The following is a 21225-nucleotide window of genomic DNA, read 5'->3' as shown; positions in this document are numbered from 1 at the left end:
AGAAAACCACAAACCTTTGTTTCTTGCTGTCACTCTGATGCATTTTTTCTCATGCTGGCCTAGAAAAGCACCAGTATCTCACTTGACTGCAGTCCCTAAGAACACAGCAAGAGAACTGCCTCAGAACAGGAACTCTGGGTGCATGCAAGCAGCTCTTCTTACTATTACATCATTACAAGGGTCCTGCTAGCAGATGAGAAAAGGAAATGTAGCAGCAATTAACACAATACCTCACAACTCCGTGGGCTCTGGCCTCAAAAGACACAGCCCCCCATTTGGGAGCCCTCAGCTGTGAGGAAACACCAGAGCTCACAGCAGCACGTGGGCCTGTCTTCAGCTTGCAGGGATTGCAGCTTTAGTCAATTAGTCCAGCTCCGAGAAACAAATCTGGAGCACATTTCTTGATAACCAGCAGCAATTTTCACATGCTCATTACAGATTTAAAGTCCCCAAGTGACAGACAACCTCCCATCTTCCGAATTATTTTCTCTCTCAGCCAACAGAGCGAAGAGTAACAGAAGTACAGAGGCTCAGCTACAGAGAGAACACAGAAGGTCATCACCATGCTTCTTCATAGCTCTTAAGGAGCAGAAGGAGAAGCTGCATACCCTTCTGTGATCAAACAAACACCACAATTATTCCACACATTACCAGATTATCCCACTAAGAACATTCTCTTCCAATGAAGCCTTGTGCTGCTTATTTTTAGTTCACTTCTTGTTAGGTCACCAACAATGCTTTCCCTTCATGAGAATGTACACTTTGAGAAAGATGGAGATTGCTTAAACTGTGGAAGTTTAATCTTGCACATTAAGATTTGATTCAAGCTTTCAAATGCTTTCTCACATACGGAGAGCTCCTGCTGCTTCTATAGCCTTTCCTCACTTCTGCAAACCCACACTCATAAGCTGCATCCTGCAATTTCTGCCTTTGCGTTGAGTAACGATGTCAAAGGCTTTCCAGCAAAGAGGCTGCACTGCAATGCATCTTAAATGTAACGTATCCAGATGTCACAACAGCAAGGCCAGAGGACACCAGCAGGAATTACTCCAGGCTGTAACATATGTATAATGGAAAGTAAGTGAAACATTCAGCTCCTTACCTACTTGTGACAGAGAAGTATCACTTTCCACCCAGTGGGCAGGCAGCACTACCCTCCTAGCTAAAGCACTTCAGTGTGCCATGGTAACATATCTACGGGTAACATCAGTACCAAGTGACTCAACCGGTGCCAAGTGACTCAAATTTACACCCTTTTTATTTCATAAATATTTGTTTTTTCAACTGACTCATTGCACAGGATATTAAATAGACCAGACCGAGCACCTCTGCAGAAGTATCTCCTAACACATCCCACCTATACCTATTTGGCGGTCTGATGAGGCAAGATCAAAGAGAAAGAGCTACAAACGAGGAGCCTCCGTGTCCCCAGCCCCAAATCAGATCAAGTCAAAGCCAGTTCTCATTTAATTCAGAAAGACAATACAAACAAGTGTTCTAGGCAAAACTTGGTACGCACTGATACATCCCACAGAGCCATCAATCCCCATATCCAATAAGGCAAAAAGCTATTCTGGCAAGGCTTCCTGGTTAACATCTCTGGAACTTTTATTTCCCCATCTCCAGCATCCTTCTGAGGAGACTGATGCTGGACTTCATTCATCACAGACACAGCCTGCCTCCTTCCAAAGGAACGGCAGATGGGATGCAGGCTGCAGAAGAGGTTGGCCCCACAGGATATTCAATCATGTTTTCCTATAAAAACTCAAAACCAGAAGACCTTGCTACAGAGCCTTTGGTTCGCTGCCATTCTAAACTTCACCACATCACCCAGTTTAATCACTTTGCTATTACTTACATGCTCCTTAGTAATAGCAAAGTGATTAAACTGGATTCGAGAGCTATACAGTTCCCAACTATAAAGCAGCATAAAGCAAAAGAACAATGTATAGCTGTAATCATCGATCGGTTCAGAATTACATAACATGCCATCAGATGATGGCAAGACGGGATCTTGCAAGAGCTGCATTTTTGCTGTGCCGGTTGCCTTGGATGCTCTCCCTGATGTGTCAGGGTTGCAGATTTTCATTAGTACTTCTTGTGCCTGCCCAAAATAGTTCCCAAGGCTCAACCAGCGTGAAGGCCAAAAATGGAGACGCTTCCCAAACAACCTGTACTTGAATGACATTGCTTTGCCTGTATGACCCTCGGGACACCAAAGCACGCCCTCCCCATCCACTCACTCCTGCCCAGCAGGAGCAGCCTCCGCGCAGATAAGCGACGCTGCGGGGAGCACGGCAAGGACACGGAGCGCAGGTGAGCAGAAGCGCTGCCCGGGCTACGCGCCGCACGCAGAAAATGGCTGGCTTGGCTGGGAAGCAGAGCGCGCCGACACGCACAGCTCCGTCCCAGCTCCCCGGGGTGCGATGTGCAGCACGCGCTGCTCGGTGCGTGCCCGACAGCAGCGTGCCGGATGGGTGCCCTCAGCGGGAAAGGGGACAGAAGAAAAGCCTGAGAGCGAATCGCTTTCTTCCAACGCTTGTCATTTCCCCGAGCGCTTCGTTATCGTGACTCCACACAAACAGTATCGCGGAGGGCTCTTCTCCCTTCTGACAACACGGCACGGCTAAGTGGTGACGGCCATTTCCAAATGGAAAACGCTTTCGATTTACACGTTATTTCTTAAGAGATTAGCTAACGCGAGGTGGATTTCCGACTCTATTGTCTCGGGAAACGAGAGGCTCCGCTGTTTGCAAACCGAGGAGCGAAAGCGTCATTCCAGTCACGCCGCCGCAGGGCACACACCTCGCTCACCCCTCCGTTCCCCCCTCCCCGCACTGACCGCCCCGCAGCAGGACAGCCCCCGGCCCAGGGCTGCCGCCCGCGAGCACGCCGCCGTGCCCCGCGCCCCCTCACGTCCACCGGCGGCCGCGCCCCCTCCTCGCGCAGCCACGGCCGTCACCCGTACCCCGTACCCCGCCGCACGGCGCCCCGCGGAAGGGCTCGCCGTCTGCCGAGCATCACCGCAGCGCCCGGCCGGCCGGGGGGGGGGGGGCGGCCGAGCTGCGGCAGAGGGCGGGCCGGGGCGAAGCACCTGAGGAGGCGCCCGGCCCGTCTCGCGCCCAGCTCCGACGAGAGCCCGCGGAGTGCCCGCGCTCCGGGGCTCGGCGAGCCCCCCTCCCGCTCACCTGCTCCGCCGCCGCCGTCCCCAGCCGCTCTGCGCCGCTCCAGCAGTTCCGCATCGAGCGCCAGGAGCGGAACGCGCCACCGCCGGCCGCGGGGAGGGAGAGAGGGAGGGGCGGAACGAACCACCCGCACCGGCGGCGAGGGGTGCGCAGGTACCGCCCGCCCGTGGGCGCCACGCCGCCGGGCGCTGTGGGGGCGCTGTGCTCCTCTGAGGGGCAGCGCTGCACGCTCCCGCAGGACCAAGCGCCGGCGCGCGGCGGGTCCCAGGTGCGGCGTCATTGCCAGGATGGGCTCCGCGCGAGCAAGGCCGGCGCGAGCGGCAGGGGCTGGGAACTGCCACAGCAAGGAGATGCGGTGCTCGGAACAGCGGGGATGCGCTTCAAGCGCACCAGCTTCTCCAGCGCCCAATGAGCAACTCTGGAGACTAGGGGCGGCGGCGCCGTTGGTCTCCAGGCAGGTCACATCTCCTCACTTACTGACCTCCCTGGGCTAACAGCTCCCATTTGAGAAGCGGTTATAAAACTAGAAATTATAAAAAATCATAAATATCGTAAAAAAGTAAGATCAAAGGACTTATCTTTGCTTCCAGGATACTGAAGAGGAATGGAGAAGCCAGAGTGGAGCAGAATCTATTTTCTTCAGTGCCATCAAGATTATTGGCTGCAACTTCAAAATCCACGTTTGCATGCAGCGTTTCTCTTCAAATTAATAAAAAATGAGATGGCAGTGGCTCAGGCTGCAGCTTCAAAGCCTATCACCAGGCAGCAAGTGCCTATCACCAGGCAGCAACTCCATCGCCACCTCACTTCTGGCTGCTGACAGCCTTGTTTGTCAGCAGACCCTTCAGGGCCCAGCTGTCCTCTCATCCATCCAAGGCTGGTCTGGCCTCCCAGCTCTGCTCACTGCCCCCCCTCACTCCCTGTGAGCCTCACATGAGCAGTTATCCGCTTGGACCCGTATTTCACCTTTGTTGAGCCAGTCTACGTTAAAAGTAGAGTGGAGCACGTGGAATAAAACAGTTAAACTCTGAATGCAGCCCACAAATCAAAGTGAGACAGGTATAGGTAATAAACAGGCTTCACGACCTGCTCTTTTATCCACCTTTGTTGGCTATAGAGCATAGGAGGGTGAACACTGGTCTAAAATCCCACGCTGAAGGTCAAAGAACCTGCATGGTGTTGCACTGTTACTTATTTCACTGCTTCCTGCTTCTCCCCGACCTATATCCTCACTTTCTTATTAGCTCGGGGTTTGTTACACCAAGAACTTACTCCACCTTCCTCCGGTCTAATGACGGCATCAGAGAATGTCGAAATCCTGTATTAGGCTTTATTCTTTTATATAAACATTAACATTTCTCAAACAGATTAGTTAAAAATACAGATTTAAACAAGATTTTTTTTTTCTTTTTCTTTTTCTTTTTTGCAATTGCAATGAGTTATAAAAAAAAAAAAAAAACAAACAGATTATTTTACGGATTGTTACAAGTGCTTTACAAAGGTGCAGAGTGAAGGCCAGTGGCAAGGGACCAACCTCAAGTGCAAAATGGACACAATACCCTCACCACGGGCATAGCGCTCAGATACACAGCCAAAGGAAAAACAAAACAAACCAACAAAAAAACCAACACGAGCCATGTGAATGTAGGCTCTCGGGATGCTCACCAGGCAAGCAAACAGACCCCTATGATAGAGAAGACCCATGAGACCAAACTACCAGGATACTTCAGGTTACATCTCTGAGATCAGCCATAAAAGATGTTGTTTCTTGGAAAATAAGGAACATCTTTTGGAACAGTACTTTTCTCTTGTCAGACAACATATTGCTTTAAGTCCTAGAATACTTTTGGATGTGGATACTTAAGAAGGCGGGGCATAAATCCAGTGTGGCTCTCACTGTGCCCAACGTGAAGAAAGGATACAAGACCCAAGCGTCCTTCTAAAGCAGTTGGCACTCTTCATACAGCAGGGACCTCCGTATCCCATCACAACCACTGGAACCTTGAGAAAGTACCTTGGAAAGACTTTGGCATGAGGAAGAAGATGCAAGCAGATGTAGTAACACTTGATATTCCTGTGGCCCCTGATCTGAGAGTTGTGCAGCCCATAGTTTATGCAATGCCCACATATTCCACTAAGTGCAGCGTGTCCTCTCCCTTTGGCCAATACATCTTCACACTCACCTTGGAACACATGCCATATGCTCCAAATTCCTGGAAGTTTTGGAGATCCTTCCACCACATCTACCTTGCCTAGGTACCAGTCCTTCCCACCTTTCTCTCTTCTCTTCCACTCCTAAAGACAGAAAAAAATCTATGCCCTGATTTGTTTTGAACTAAAGCTTTCCAGCTGTTAGCAAGTCAAAGGTAAAGTGAACTGGCTGCAAATCAGCGTGAGATAGAATTGTGATATATTACATTGAAAAAAATAAATCTTCTACTTTATGCCTGACATTTTTCAGGTGTACAAATGTTCCCTACCCAGTAGATTTCCCTGTTAGACAAAGGGCACTACACATAAGAACTGCAGAATAGCCTAGGTTGGAAGGGACCTTAAAGATCACTTAGTTCCAACATCAGAGGAATCCTCTTTCCAAAGGAAGGCCAGAATGGAAGAGCAACTCTAGAGATGAAGTCTCACAATAAAGAAATAACAGCTACTTCTCTTGGAATCTTTGCAAAGGGCAGTACATAAAAGATATTTTATTTATAGGAAACCCAGTGAAACCCCTAGAACATACACACTGACTTCCCTGAGCTCCTCAGATCCAGGTACACTGGGGACCCTGCATAAGCCTTTTGAGCTGGGTTACTCTCAATAGAGAGGGTTTGGCAAATTCCTGCAAATTCATTTTCATAATCAACGAGAGAGGAAAGGATCAACGAGCAAATCCCCAGGACATGCTTAGAAAAAAGAAAGAGACCGAAGAAAGAGGTGTACGTGTGTGGAGAGAGTCTTCATTTCTACCGTTTTCAGATGTTTCGCGTTATTCATTTGGGGTGTGGGCACTACATCAAAACCAACCCCCATCACCTGATCTACCCCAGCTGCCTCCTGCATAGTCTCATTACAACACTGAAACCCCAAGCTTGTCACTCTCTGCACTGCCTAGCCCAGAGTTCAGTGCTTTGGAGAGGGGAGGCTGGCTTCTCGTTAGCAAAGGCTGGGACACGGCGTTATGTCGGCACATCAGTGCCCTGGGAGCACGCGGTCACTCATGCACATCCCAGATTTCTGAGAGCAGGGGAGGGAGTTTCTTGTCCTGCAGCCGAAGGGCAAACACCTGTTCAGAGTGAACACTACTTAGTGTCCGAAGACTGACCAGCTTCATTAACATCCGTGGAAACATCAGGTGATCCTGCAGGGTCAGAAATTGACAGCTGTTAGTAAATCCACACTAAAACTCTGGGTTTTAAAAACTAACAAACCCCACCAAACCACTGTGGATGATGCATTATAGTCAAACGCAGTTTCCTCTAGAACCAGCATTATCCTGGAGGCAGCAGCATGAAGAACACAATCACAACACCATGGCCCAAAACTCCAGAGTTTCCAGGCTAGCAAATTAGAGAGCACAATGCAGAACAGCAGGCTGTGACAGCTCACAAATCCTCCATTTACAGCTGCTATCACATAGCCACAGAAGGGAACAGCATGACAGTACAGGCAGCAAGAGTTCTTGACACTACTGTCACAACTAGGCCTGTGCAAACACAAATTCAGGTTGTATCATCTCAGGGATGTTCCAGTGACACACTTACGTTTGGTCTGTTGATGCAAATGTAAGAATGAAGGGCTTCCACATAGGTGTGCTGTAGTCTCTCCACCAGGGACTGGTCCTGCACATTCGGTCGGTCTACCAAAAAGCAGGTTAGAATTAAGCAGGTTGCTACAAGCAGCATCACTAGATTTGACCCTGGTCTAGCCTCAGTACTGTCTCTCCCCAAAACTCGTCTAGCATTCACCCAGCACAGCTGGGACTGTCATTTGTGAATGCAGCAGCTATGCCAGCTTTCTCTGACTGTTCTTTTTCAATCATGTCTAATGCATACAGGGAGTCAGATCTGATTCCTGTAGAGATAGAAGGTTATAGAGACCAACAAGCACTATATAGATTTTTTTTGGTCTCACATTTGTGTCTGACTGAAGATGAGAAGCTGCAGTTATTCAGGTGAGACCGGCTAAGCCAGTCCGAAAACAGGAACAAATAAATAATTCTGATCTTTCAGGTCACAAGGCGCGGAAAACAGATGCAAGGAGTAGAGGCAGCTTCTTTTCCGAGCTCTTTCCTGGCCCAGAACAATGCTGGTCTCTCAGAGTACCTGCACTTGGCCACTAGATGTCACTCACGCCATGCTACCCATCGCACACCAGAGACTCCAAACATGTTAAAGGGACAGTAAAATACCAATTTTTAAATGAGGTAGATCAATATTGGCAGATTTTGCTACACACATCTTCAGACAAGAATCTGATTTTCTCTTTAGGCAGCACTGGAAGATTCATTATATAATGAATACTCCAAGCAGAAGTAACAACATGCTCGTTCATCCTAAGATCTTACACTTTCTATTACTTCTCTGCTTTCCATAATCTTCCTTAACTGTTTCCTTTACCCTGAAACTCAGTGCTGCAGCCTTTCAGATCCTCCTGGCTTTTTACCTGCAGAGAAAATGTTGATGGCGATTAAAAGTGCATATTCAGCATCATTGAGTTGTAGTTCGTTCATTCCCTTTGAGAACTCAAAGATGGGGTTAATGAACTCAAACTGCAGACCTGCAGCAAACAGAAGAGTGTAAGGGTCAGTAGTGGCTATCGCTTCCTCTCTCTCTCTCTCTCCATCTCACAGAATAAGCTGTCAGAAACACACTCAGTATGCCAGGGAGCAGGGAAGACAGGCAGGCAGACACATCATCAGTATTCAGGTAAGTCTACCCCAAAGACAAAATCCCACATGTATAAAATCTATGCTTTCTATTCTACGCCGCCATCTCTTGCAAACCTGGCAGCCCTCTTGCTGGCAAATAAAGCTTTAATTCCATGCCGATGATTCATTTGAAGTTTTGAGATGAAAAAGCAGTTCCAAGAGGTCTGAACTACTCTATTTCCTTTACCTTAAAAATTTGGTAGAGCTGCGGAAGATCCTGTTCTAGACTTACAATCACCTTCTTTGATAGCAGCCTGGCAGAAGTACAATGACATTTATTCTATCATAAAATACATTAGACCCTGTCCTACCGCGTCTACTCGTGCTATTTGCTGTACAAGCATGCTGAAAACTAAGCCTTTCCCCTAAAACAGCTTCCAAGTCTCATTTCCTGTAGTGTGTAAGAACAAGATAGAGGGGATCTCCCTGGCTGCCTTCTTTTTGTCTTCCTCATAACCTGAAGAAAAAACTACCACAAAGAGCATCGAGGAGGAAAAGTATTTACTAAAGGCTGAAAAAGAAATAAAGTTCAGTTCCCTGGAGTTTGGAACCTCCGTCATGAGAAACTGAGCATTAAAGTTTGAAAGTGCAGTTGGGTGGCGTGATGTGGCAGTAAGCTCCTAGAAATCCATCAGCAGCCTGGAGGGCTGAGATACCCTGAACTTGTCTGTGGAAAGTAGAAAGAATCACAGCAGCTGAACTTCTGAGTCTTGCGGACCACTAAAGCTTTTTCTTATGAGAATGTATCAATTTTGAGTCCCTTCTACCACAGCTATCTCATCCCTAAATAACAGGATTCTTACCACTCTTTTTCACTTATCCTGATACAAGATTGTTTCCTTCCTTGCTCCCAGTCTCTCTCTACAGCTCTTGTTTATTCTCCGAAATTGCAGTGATCCTTCTGTTAAAAGCAAAGAGCAGGGCCATTGATCTGCCCCTGTTCTAAGCTCCTCATCTAACTTCAAGTCCCATACACTATTTCCAGCAGCCCACAAGAAAAATGAAAAGATGAAGGAACACAAGGCAGGGAAGGAAGAAACACCTGTCTAATGCAGCACCTGCTTTGGCGAAGTCTTCCCGATTATAGCTCAGGTCCTTCAGAAAAGTGATGCTCTCAATCTCAGGATTGTAGCGCCGAGATGTCTCCAACAACATCACCTGAAACCAGAGATCACAGTTAGATACGCTTCAATAGAGCAAAGAACATCATAGTATTAATAATCTGTTGAGAGAAAACATAAGAAAAAAAAAAAGGAAAAAACCACCAAGTGTGATTCTCTCAGAACGCTTCAAAATTTCAATGTAAATTCTGCTGCACCCTTTGCAGCGTCTCCTCCTGGGAAGGGATTATCTGCTTTCCACTGCCAAGGCTCTTTCCTCATTCTTCTCCATGGCCCTTTGCCAGGATAGCCTCACACTACAGAGCGGAGGTCTTTCTTTCAGCCTGCCATCCCAGAAAAAGGGATATAAAACCATTTGTGCAAGGTGGGTACTCCAGACCCTTTTATCTTTGTTACTACACACTATGGTGGAGACGACCTCTCACCTCTATGGTAGATGTCTTCAATAAAGCAATCTGATCTTCCCTGGTGAGCTCCCGGAAGCCAGGTAGCTGCTTGGCAAAGTCCACAATCTCTTGCACAGAGATAATTGCAAGTTCTGTAAAGTGAGCAAAACGCTGCTGCCTTGCTTCGCGGTTATTAGGGTCAGGAACTTGGGGCCATGGCTGTGGAGATGGAAAGAAACAGCGTATATATGTGAAAGATGAAAAAACAACAGGATGAGAAGATGAAGTGAACAGACAAAGAAAATGAGCTGAACATGCTGGAATATCAGTTGTTCTATAGAGAACTATGCCTCAAGCACTTCCATTCTACCCAATACTTCACCCCCAACCCTGACTCCTCATACTTCCACTTTTTCCTTATTATTCTTACTATTATATATTTTCACTGGTAGGAATATTTACCGTCACTTTGAGCCTGTCAGTGAACGAGCGCTGATTACACTGCTGTTGAGCAGCCACAAGCTTTTCAATCATGTTTAACTGTTCAGGTGTCAGCTGGTGGGAAGGACTTGGTGGCTGTGGAGGGTTTGGACGCACCACGACTGTCCGCGCCTGATCATCCTCCTGCTTCTTCAGCTTCTTCAGCCTAATCTGCTCTTCAGACAGAACATCTACAATAAGAACAGCCACAGATCAGTCATAGAGGAACAATGGAAAGCACACTAAACACAGGGCAGCATGTTGTAGATGGAGAAGCAGAGGTTACAGCTGCCAGCATCTGGCTTATGTACACTCATGTGCAAGACACAGATAGTGATACTTATTTGTGCCTCACTCTCTTCTCCACTTGTTCCATTGCCTTTCTTTTAATTGTACTGTCCTGTACAACATTCACAAAGGACAGTGAACACATGAAGTTCCCATCATGCTGCCCTGAATGTGTCAGAAATGGCTTTTAACACTGACCAATTTCCCAAAATACCATATAACGTAGTCCAAGAGGTGCTCTCTCCACATCATGATGAGTCCATTACATTTTATATAATCCTGTTGTTTTCCCTTTTTTCTGCTATTGCTAAGTTAACTGTTTGTGCCATCTAATTTTCTTCTTAAAAAGTCAGTCGATACTCGATGGAGTTGAACCGTGAAAGGACAACTCTCTACACAGCCCATCTGCAGCAGAAATGTACAGCAAGTAGAATAAAGAAAGGACAGCTCTGTATAAATCCTACAGAGGAGGAATGCAAGTCCTTCTGAGTTGGGCTGGAAGCCTTCAATCATGAAGTCAAAGAGTGATACTACTTACATTAAACATAGTAGAAAATAAAACAAGTCAGGGGTATGTGCTTGTGGAAACTCTTATTGAACCGTTTGCTCATTAGTTAAATGTATTTAGATGCCTTTAACTAAGTTAATTGGAAAAAAAAAATCGATTTTTGATGCAGACTTTTGTTGTTTCCTTAAGTCAAAGCTACAAAAACTACCTGCAAGCCAGACTGAAATCACCCTGTAAGCTAGCGATATATGAACAAAAAGCAGAAAGCAGACTGGGAAACTCTATCTTCAAAAACAAAAATAAAAATAAAAAATAAAGTTTGACCTTGCTGGAAAACCCTTTGGTCATTTTGCATGCAGACGAAGCAAGGAAAAATGGATGCTACACAAGAAGGCAGGCCCCATAATTGAACAAGTATAAGCTTGCAATTCTCAGAAGAACTCTGTTAAACATGAAGGCAAGAGCGAGGCAATGACTGTGACAGTGTGTTCCAAGGTGGACGGTACACAGGACTGGAAGGAAAGCCCAAGAGCATAACATGTTCAAGCTGAGATGAACCTTTATCCCAGACTTCCAGCGGTAAGGGAAGGTATGCAGGCACACACATACACAAAATGATAATTCTTATAGCAAAGGCATTCAATTCAGTACAATTATCACATCAAACATGATCTGTAAGACTGGAGAATGCTAGTCACAGTATGAATTTAAGAACAGAAGAGACTGATTCAGGCAAAAACAGTCCTTAGGTTTCAGATGCATGAAGAATTTATATCTAAGTAATAAGTTACCAAGTATCAGAAAACTCCGCAAACTGCCTATGTGCAACTTCCTTCACTACACCAAATTCCAAGTAATCTGAGCCACTCAGTTTTCCATGGAAGAGATATTAAACCTCACAGTGCATGCTGATTTAAGGAAGATAAACTGGCCGTGAATTACTTCAGTCTGGGAATTAGAAGAATGTTTCCAACAATTTGCAGACGGAATGACATTCCATACAAACAGCTGGGAAACAAAAATCTCGTTTTTTGTCATGATTAACAAGGCAAATTTATAGCATGGATTACAGTGCTGACAAGACAAGTGGCTGATAGGATGACCCAATCATTCCTTCTGACATAGTTTTCCTGAGCTCAAGTGTATCCCCTGTCTTCACCAAAAAACAAGGAGCAAACACTGAAACATAACGAGGCTCTCCAGTAGTATCTACCTGCAACAGAAGAGTTAACAGGATGGGCAGGCAGCCTTACAGAATCATTTTTCAAGTACATCTCTTTTTGTAGGTCTCAGAAGCAGGGGGATTCAGTGCAGAGACAGCCTACGTAAAGCTGATCCAAACCAGTGTGGAAGATTATATATGTTAAGCACGCTGTGTTTCAGCTTGCAAAAAATGAAAAGCACATTTTCTTGCTGCAGCTCCTTGGGGCTCACAGTTTTTGCAGAAGTATATTTTAGAGATGTTTCTGAAATACTTTGTGTTCTTCACAGCACTGGTTGCTGAAGGTCACAAAAACTTCACACAAAATTAATGTTAAGTGAACACCCATTCAGTCAGCCTTGGTCAGCAGGGGGGTGAAACCTGGGAGCCTTGACAGGGGAACACTGTTTCTGATGTGTGAGCAGAAGCATTGCTGAATATTCAGAAACAGCAGCCTTATGGTCCAGCGAGAGAAATAACTAAGTTCACTGAAGGCAGCTGCAAGATTGAGTTTGCACAAACACAGCTGCAGTACTGTGGTGCTGCCCTTGACCTCTGTCACAAGGTGCATACAGGAAGTGCTTTTTGGCATTTAAAGAGCATGATGACAAACCTCATAGTGCAGACCAAAAGACAGCATACTGAAGAACGTGTAAACCTTAGCTGCGAGTCCTTTCTCTGATAAGAACTCCACGAGTTCTTACAAAACAGCGTTTTCAAAGAATACAGCAGGGCTGGGGATCTCAGCACATCAGTGTTGTTTCACCAAGAGCCTCACCTCTCCATGTAATCCCTGCTGAGCTCCCAGCACCTTCTCACTCGCAATCCAGCCTAAAGCATGCATGTCTTACATGCGATTCCCACAGTTCACAGTCCCCTTCCTTACACACACCCCCGCTAGCCACCTGCCCAGCCCCCACCCCGTCATCCCAGCACCCCCCAGCACCACTTCCCGCACTCACACTGCTCCCGCATGCCTGCCTCCTGGCACTTGCGCAGCCGGCACTCCTGACACTTGCGCCGCATGTACATGTCCATCTCACACTTGCCGCCATTCTTGCACACGTACTGGGCACCCTTGATGACACTGCGGCGGAAGAAGCCCTTGCAGCCTTCACAGCTCAGCACGTTGTAGTGGAAGCCTGAGGCCTTGTCCCCACACACACTGCAGACTTCATTTCCCAGCATCTTGGGGGCTGGGCCCTTCTTCCGCTTCAGCGGGGGGTTTTCTATGAGAAGAACAGTAGCAAAAAACAAACAAGTCACATACACACAAGAGGGAAGCATGTTGTTTGCAAATGATGGCCCCATACCCTGCAATGACTAATACTTTCATTCAAACCCACTATCTCCTACATACATGGATGAAAAGATAAAGTCACCCATTTCACTCCTTTGGGGCAAGCATATCTTCTGCAACAAACTAAATGTTGACATAATCCAAACAGTTCCATGCCATATATGTAAGCAGACATAGCTTTACACTTGACCCTGCTATGGGGCAGATCAAAGTGATAAAAATGTGTTCAAGCCTGATGATGTTCTGCACATTCTATCAGCAGAAATGTCTTAGCCACCTAACAAATAGCTGCTGAAAAACGGAGCTGAAATTCAAGACTGAGCAGAAACTAATTCCTTTCAAAATTCAACACACGGGAAAACCTTCAAGATAGAAGACAGCGATTCCATGCAGCTGGGGCAAGAAGCTGACAAGCAGTACATGAGCTCTGGTAACTTCTGTAACCCCAAAGCCATCATTTATTTTTCAAGATGACTGCTCCTCACTCCTGAAACTAAAACATTCTCACTCTTAGAGTTCATTTGCTAAATCTTGTTACTCCATTAAAAAACAACAACAACAAAGTCTTCACTATTGCCTTGCATTTTACATGGCCTTGTGCAGCAGTTCCCGGTTTTTCCTACCTCATTCTCATGGATCTTAATTTTGTCACAAAACGTTATGTTCTGAAGACGTCTTTCAGGTTACAGAACCTTCTATGGCAGCTTTCATAAAGCCTACAGACAGAATGGCCTCGATAAAGCTCAGAAATTATTATTAGTGTTCTTCACTTCATACTGGTTTTCAGACTTAAGTATCACGGTGTTGATTTTCAATTCCATTGACTTTGCAAAGGTCTGCAGGTCATTCGTTTTGGCACACACATCTCACTGCAGACTGGAGATCAGGAAAATGTCAGCAGAAAGGTTAAGCCTCTGATATTCTCCTCTCTTGATTTAATGTACTCCTCTTCATACAGTCTCTTACAAAGAAGAAATTATGCAATGCCTGTATATATTTCAAGTTACTCAGTCTCCTTTTGCACATATGTTAACTGGTGTAATAACTTTGATGAAGCTTGGGTTCAGATTTCTGAGTGACAGCAAGGTAAACCAGTAACTCCATGCGATGGGTCCATCCAGCACATATCTTTTGACTGTCTTTAATGAGTTACCTAAAGATCAGACAAGCACCCTTATGACTGTTTTACTGAGTCAAACAGGCTTAAGTTTTCATCTCAGGAAATTATTTTCCAGTTTGAATATTAGGCATTTTAGTTATCCTGCTTATTTTTGTCATTTTGCATAGTCAAAGGTTGAAATGTATCAAGCTTGACCACCATCTCAGTACCTTTGCCTCTCATCGTGGTCCTCCATGTTTAGTAGATTCCCCATTTAACCATTTTCTCCACATTTTGTTACTTCCCTGCATCTTTTGTAAAGCATTTATTAACTTTTTTCTTCTTCTGTCCTCAAATCCATTTTAAGGACTTCTGGAAGTTTATATCTCTTACCCTTTCAACTACTCTGTTTCTACTTTACTGATGGGTCCTAGTTCAATAATGTATCAGGGATTGGCCAAAGCCTCATTGTTCAACAGCTGACTGCACTGATTTGTCATTCCTTCATTAAGTTGCTGATAGTTGGGCTTTCTTTTTCTTCCTGTTATCTGTTCAGTGATGTTCTATTATGTCTTCTTACATTTTGAAGATACAGGATGCTGTGTGTCAGTGGCAACTATAACTGTAAAACTTCAATCCTATTCTTTGGCATGATTTTAAGTTCAATCCTTTGTGCAAGATCACTTTTCAATTCTGGTCCCCATCTTTTTTTATACCACGCAGCTTCAGAATATCATGGCTTAGCATGTCTAATTAATGTGGATATACACAGTCTAGAAAAACAAATGCACAGAAGGAAACTCCACTCTCCTTTATGTTATGTCAATCTGCCAGAGCCTTTCTTTGCAGCACTAACCCTTGTCAGACTGCCACCTTCAGTAAGGATTTGCTGTTCAGCAGCTTTTGATAAAGCTAACAAAAAGAAATTGATTTTACTCCCACACAGATGTTACTTCTAGAGCACCAAATTAGCAAAAGACTCAACATCTTTACCAGCTAGATCAATTCAGCCAGCTTCAACTACCAGTAATTGATTCTAGTCTTAGACATTGGTGTCTCAGATGTAGCAGTATTGACTCTAGAACTTTTCCAAGTACCAGTATTATTCACAGCTTAAAGAATGGAATCCCTTTACCTTGTATGCATTTAATAAGAATTTTTCCATACCTGCATGCTTAGGAGGGTTCTCTGAGCCAGAGAAGAGTGAAAGCCCTTCCTCCTCCATCTCAAATACACTTGCCACCCTCTTCCCATGGTCCTGTGTGCTGAGTTGAGTGGGACCCATGGAGGCCACACAGGAAGGGCTTGCTATAATCTCATCTCTGCAGCATTGTTACTGCAGAGTAAGGAGCAGAAGACAACTTTCTTCAAGGCCTTTAGTCTTCCTCTGCTACTGAAAGTCAGAAAGGAAGTACCTGTGGAGAAAAACAGAGGCAAAAGAGGCAAAACTTCAGCTACTGAGACTGTTAACTCCCAAACTCTATTACAGAATGCATCCCAAGCAAGCAGCACGATCGTTTCCTTATTAAGGGACAACTAACTTTGTTTTTTTTATTAATATTTATTCCTTTATAATAATATTTTGACAAACTGTGGTAAAGACACACTAATAGCACACTCAGACACAAAACTGTTTATTGTCACATCAAAGCAGGACAAACCTCCATTATCGCTAGCACCACCAGGGGACTTCAGCCCTAACCGTTCCAAGTATGTGAGAGGGAAATTCCAAACTCCACAACCAGAGGCCTTTGCTGAAGCTTCCAGGAACCAATTACTCATTGCTGCCAGCTGTGCTGGAGCTGCATGCACTCCAGTGCACACAGAAAACTGTAAAAGACAATCCTGATACACTGATATAGCAATGACTAATTTCCCTACGACTAGCAGCAGCTGAAGGCTGTGCCACGGATCAACGATGCAGCAAAGATGTGGATTACAAATCCTCCCGACTTACAAAAATAAATGGAAAACCAGACTCACACCTAAGGGAAACCACGGCCACTGTGCCACTCTCAGGAAACATTCACCACCAACCTTCTGGGGACACCGTTTTCTGGACTTGGAAATCATACTAAAAGGCATCCTTATTATAAAGCCCTACTTCCACACTGTTACATGAATCTGGAAAGCGAATCCAATCGCTTTTTCCAAAAAGCTACTACCTAAACAGAAAAAAAGCCTTACCAGATAGTTAGACTGCAAAGACTAAGTGAAACTGATGTAAACTGCGAGCATAAACACACCTTTATCTGATCCAATGTGCATACAGATCACTTGATCTTAATTCTGTGATTTACCAATGCAAGCTAAAAGGATTAACTGATTTAAAAAGCAACTGCCTTAAAGGCCAGGACCAGTTTAACTTGGCCGATTGAGTTCAGGACTGGAAGTGTGCCACTCTCTAGAAGAGAGGAGGTAACAGAAGGCTGTGCAGCAGCACAAACATAAAAGCATCAGGTAAGCAGGGACATGCCTTACACGGTGCACTGCTGACTGTGAGAGGCAGAGGACTACTGCCTCAAGCCCCTTCTTCCCTCCTCTGTATTTGGACCAGACCGTGTAACTTCTCTCAGAATGCCAAGGGCAAAAGACAAAAGCAGTTGTCCCACAGAACCACCCACTCTCCCAGAACTCCGAGAGCAACAGTCATCACGTACAAATCCAGCCACACTGTCAAGACTGCTGTGCTCTTACCGTGCCTCATTATGCTGTGGCAAACAGAAGCAAGTGTTAAAAACCATATATTAAAAAAATCACATATTAATTTATGTGACCTTTGTAAACACTGACTCAGACTGCATAAAGAGCTCAAAACTCCCATTCCTTGATGTACATGGACACACAATCACTACAGAAATAGACTAGGATAAATGCAACTGCAGCAAATGTAGAACACAAAGCCACAGGAGAACTTGAAATCCCAGAGTAAAAGACCGCAACATAACAGATCTGATTTGCAAACAATCTAAAGAGATTCACAGTTCCCAAAAGAACAGCATGAATATCACTGTTAACCTCAAAAAAATTATCCACAGTAAATCCTGCAGTGACAGAAAACCTTGTGGAGAGACACAGAGCACCACCTGGAGATGGGAACTTCAGTGAGAGAAACCCAGAGCTGCCTTGTATTCCTACAGGTATGCTCCTCATCAGTGCGCATCTTCAGATCTCCTGGGACACATTTGGGCACCAAACAGAAAGCTGAGACGCCTGAGTACATCTCCACATTCCTTTAAATCACACAAAAGATTCACTCAAGCATCAATTACTGTGAAGAACGAAACACTGCTGGTAGTACTGCAGCACTTCTGGAAGAAAAGGCCTGACCCTCCAGCTGATGGACAGTGACAGTGCTCAGGTCCTGCTGCCTGCAGGCAGCGACACAGCCCTGCTACATCTCAGCCACGAGCTGCAATGTATTCCGGGAAGTAAGGGAGGAGGAGGGCTCCTCCTGATGGGATTACAAAATCATGTCATCCACATCATCACGACTGACATTGCAAGAGTGAAACTTGTTGTCAGCAGGACATCTGGAGCCCAAAGGGGAGGGTTTTTTTTTCCCTAAAAAAGAGACTGCTGACTTCCTGGCAATGTCAGACTAGCCTGCAGGCACCCAGCACACAGCAGGGGTATGGTATATCAGGCGCTATCTTCATGCTGTGAAACCAGCCCATGTGTTCCTACCCCATGCGCCAGCCTCTGGCACTTCCCCAACAGAACAGGCCAGACAGGAGCAGGAAAGATGAGAGGCCAAGGCTGCTCCTAAGACACAGTATTTTTAGTTTTGTAGATGCAGTAACAGTTCTAGGCTCTGGAAAAATAGCCCTAACTACAAACAGCAGCACTCTGGTGGAGCTAGGTAATGAAAGCTAAACTAGGCTTTTCCCCACAGGCAGATACCAGAGGCTGTGTGATTAGGCAGGGAGTTAAGTTTCACAGAAATACACGAGGATTCCTTTCACACAACTCCAAATGTTCTTGAGTTCTGTTTTAACATTCATGTTACCAGAGGTTCGCATCTCTCAATTTGTACCACCATTTCAACTTGAAATAAAGAAGGGTTTTGCAAGCCTGCACTACAAAAAGGAACGCGGCCTTCTTGACATCATCTCCTGCACTGCCTCCACTGTCTGTCTCAACTCTGTCAGTTATAGAAACCAGCACTGGCTGAGTGACAAGAGATGGGGCAATCACTTATCCAACACAGTTTCTACAACAGGAACCTGCTGAGCATACACTCCAGTAGGGAAGCACACACGGATGAAGGGCAGATAGAAGCAATTCTCCACCAGCCCCTTGTGGCTCATGTCTCAGACGAGACACTCAACATTTCTGACAAGTGTTGTTCCTTACATCTTTTCTTCCCTCTCTGATGGCCTTGAGATCAGCGCCCAAACAAAATACCAGAGTAGGGACTAGAGGGGCCTGGCTCCTGGACTTCACACTTACAGCCAGAAACCTTCACTATTCCTTCCTTGTCTGAACCCAAACCCTCAGCTAGAGCACCCCTTCTGAGCCCAGCTGAAGCATTTATGCAGCTCTTTTGGAAATCTTTGACCAGACCTGTCCTTGGGAGCCACAAAACTACAGGACATGCTTATTTTGTCACACAATCTCAGAGGATAAGTAAAGGATATGGCTTTGTGCAGCAAAGCACACAGGTGAAGAAGCCAAAGGAACCAGATGTAGTTACTATAGTTACACTTCTGATAAAAATGTCTGTCCTCTCCAGAGCATTCTTTGTCTGGTATTTTGTGGGATAAATTCACAGACCAGGAACCAAACTAGATGCAAGTGCATGTCTGGAGAAACTGCTGTGGAGTCAGGGATAATGAGAGGAAAAGCACAGTGGGCCTTCTGCCTCCAAGCACTGGATGCTCAGAGGATATGTTGACTTTGTAAGTTTATGCAAGTCCCTGGGATCTTTCAAAAGAGGAGTTACTGGTCAGAGTCCTGCTAGGTTACAAAATCCCACAGCCTTCAGACAAGAGAAGCCTTTGCTTAAGTGTTTGTCTCTTCCCTCGAACTGGTGTATCCCTGATCTTGCATGGTTCTCACTGTGGCACCCAGCTCTGATGGTGAAGACTTTCTTTGGACTGGCTCTCCACACTTGGCTTCAGCCTGTTCTCAACACACGGCACAGTGTCTCCTACCTCCAGGCACAGGTGCTGTGGCAGCTCTCAGGGAAGAGCTCCAGAACTGACTAACTACTGGACAGATTAACTTAAACAAGTGTGTGTCACTTGGCTGAAAGAGCACAAGAAAAAGAACAGGAAGTTATAACGACAGAGTGCACCAGGATGGAAGGCGGTATTCTATAGGGTTTCTGCCCATTCCTCTTAGGCTTGCCAAGGAAGGGAAAGTCAGGCTATTATAGAAAAACACCCTAAAAGAGTTTTTAGCTTTGGGAGACTGAAGGGAAGTCACTGTAATTTTCAGATCTTTTATTACAACAAAGTAAACATTTATGCATTTGTCAGTCTGTATCCAGTATGACTTAGATGCTCTGGACACACACAATATGCCATTATTGACAAGCAGCAACAGAAAATCCAAACCATGTCTGTCCAACCTAAGGGAAGAAGAACTGAAAACAGGATTGAAGCAAAATAGAAATTTCTCTCCACTGAACATTTGCAAATTCATTAGCAAAGTGAATTAAAGGCACTACCAAATACAACACCAATCAGCTTCTGCTTTGTTCTGTATCAAAATCCAAACCCACTCCCAGGCTGTGTCTCCACAGCACAGAACTAGCTTCTTTCCTACACCAGGCACTCTGGGAACAGGGCTTCCCACACTATCCCTGAAATGCAGACAGAACACGCTGTTTCCAATCATGCCCAGAAACTTACAAACTCTGTAGAGGAGCTCCTCACTCCAACAGCCACTGCTCTTCAACTCAGCTCTTCCATACACGTCTCAACCAGCAGGAGATGCTCCCTCTCCTCTCACCTGTCTCTCTCATTATGCCCTACATACAAAGACTGAGGTTTTGGGTTTGCCCTTGCCTTTACCTCTTGGTTTCGGCCTGATCAAAGGGTGCCATGTCAAAACAAGAAGCAAGAGGAAAAGAGTGATACAGAGACTGCTCTCATGGTGGGTGAGATCATGAAGTGGGCTGAGCCTTCCTGTTTCCCCCCTCCCTCCTTTGCTCCCTCCCAGCTGCCCTTGATCCTGCAGAGAGGAGGAGAAAAGAGACGGGGTTACTGCCGTTCACTCACACTGCACACAGGGTGCTCTCTCGTCTCTTTTCCTGTTTGCATGGAAGCATCGGTCCTTCTGACAAAGGAAGAGAGAAAGAGGCAGAAAGGGAACAAGGGAACAGATAATGGTAAGAAAGGATAGGCTCTTCCCTAGTTAATTAACTGAAAATTAATAATAAGTCTATCAGGGTTGAAGTGGCACCTTGCTGACACGAAATAGCCCCAGAGGTTGTTGATCCACGTTCCCTTGAAGTCTACAGAACAGCACAAGTCAGATTGAGTTAGCAAAGCTCCAGCCCCTCTTATCCTTCCCAGGCTTTCTACCGTCTCTTTCCCTCAGCTTTCAAGCTTCTGGCTAATCTACAATATAGCCATCCTTAGAGCTGCCAAAACGAGAGTGTGCACTGGCTTCCAGTAAAGAAGATATTACAGTAACAGCACCCCCAACTATCCTACCAAATGACAAGCCATCATCTCCCAGCCCAGCCAAGCCATAGCCCCACCTCCCAGTGTGAGGGGCA

General features: G+C 45.6%; 2 protein-coding genes across 17 annotated transcripts in view; both read right to left on the bottom strand.

Moving 5' to 3' along the window:
• The window catches only part of MADD (MAP kinase activating death domain), a 65367-nt gene extending 62054 nt beyond the window's left edge, over positions 1-3313 (bottom strand). For 5 of the 11 annotated variants that reach the window (XM_072336995.1, XM_072337003.1, XM_072337005.1 and 2 more), the window contains exon 1: positions 3189-3290. The gene's annotated coding sequence lies outside the window, so the exon portion shown is untranslated. Of the gene's footprint in view, positions 1-3188 lie in introns of all 11 variants that reach the window. The other 6 variants (XM_072336997.1, XM_072337002.1, XM_072336999.1 and 3 more) reach the window with 2 other exon arrangements.
• A 1188-nt stretch (positions 3314-4501) lies between these two features.
• The window catches only part of NR1H3 (nuclear receptor subfamily 1 group H member 3), a 26759-nt gene continuing 10035 nt past the window's right edge, over positions 4502-21225 (bottom strand). For 5 of the 6 annotated variants that reach the window (XM_072336988.1, XM_072336989.1, XM_072336990.1 and 2 more), the window contains exons 2-9: positions 15663-15910; positions 13059-13325; positions 10082-10290; positions 9659-9838; positions 9171-9270; positions 7848-7961; positions 6947-7041; positions 4502-6543 (exon numbers count right to left, since the gene is read on the bottom strand). In XM_072336988.1, coding sequence (XP_072193089.1) covers positions 6397-6543; positions 6947-7041; positions 7848-7961; positions 9171-9270; positions 9659-9838; positions 10082-10290; positions 13059-13325; positions 15663-15780 — 1230 coding nt within the window. In that variant the 5' untranslated portion in view covers positions 15781-15910 and the 3' untranslated portion in view covers positions 4502-6396. Of the gene's footprint in view, positions 6544-6946; positions 7042-7847; positions 7962-9170; positions 9271-9658; positions 9839-10081; positions 10291-13058; positions 13326-15662; positions 15911-20353; positions 20625-21225 lie in introns of those variants that run through there. The other variant, XM_072336993.1, reaches the window with a different exon arrangement.

The sequence above is a fragment of the Excalfactoria chinensis genome, chromosome 5 (assembly GCF_039878825.1).
Source record: "Excalfactoria chinensis isolate bCotChi1 chromosome 5, bCotChi1.hap2, whole genome shotgun sequence".
Lineage (NCBI taxonomy): Eukaryota > Metazoa > Chordata > Aves > Galliformes > Phasianidae > Excalfactoria > Excalfactoria chinensis.
The sequence above is the reverse complement of the archived record's forward strand: the minus strand, read 5'-3'. Positions and strand labels throughout refer to the sequence as shown.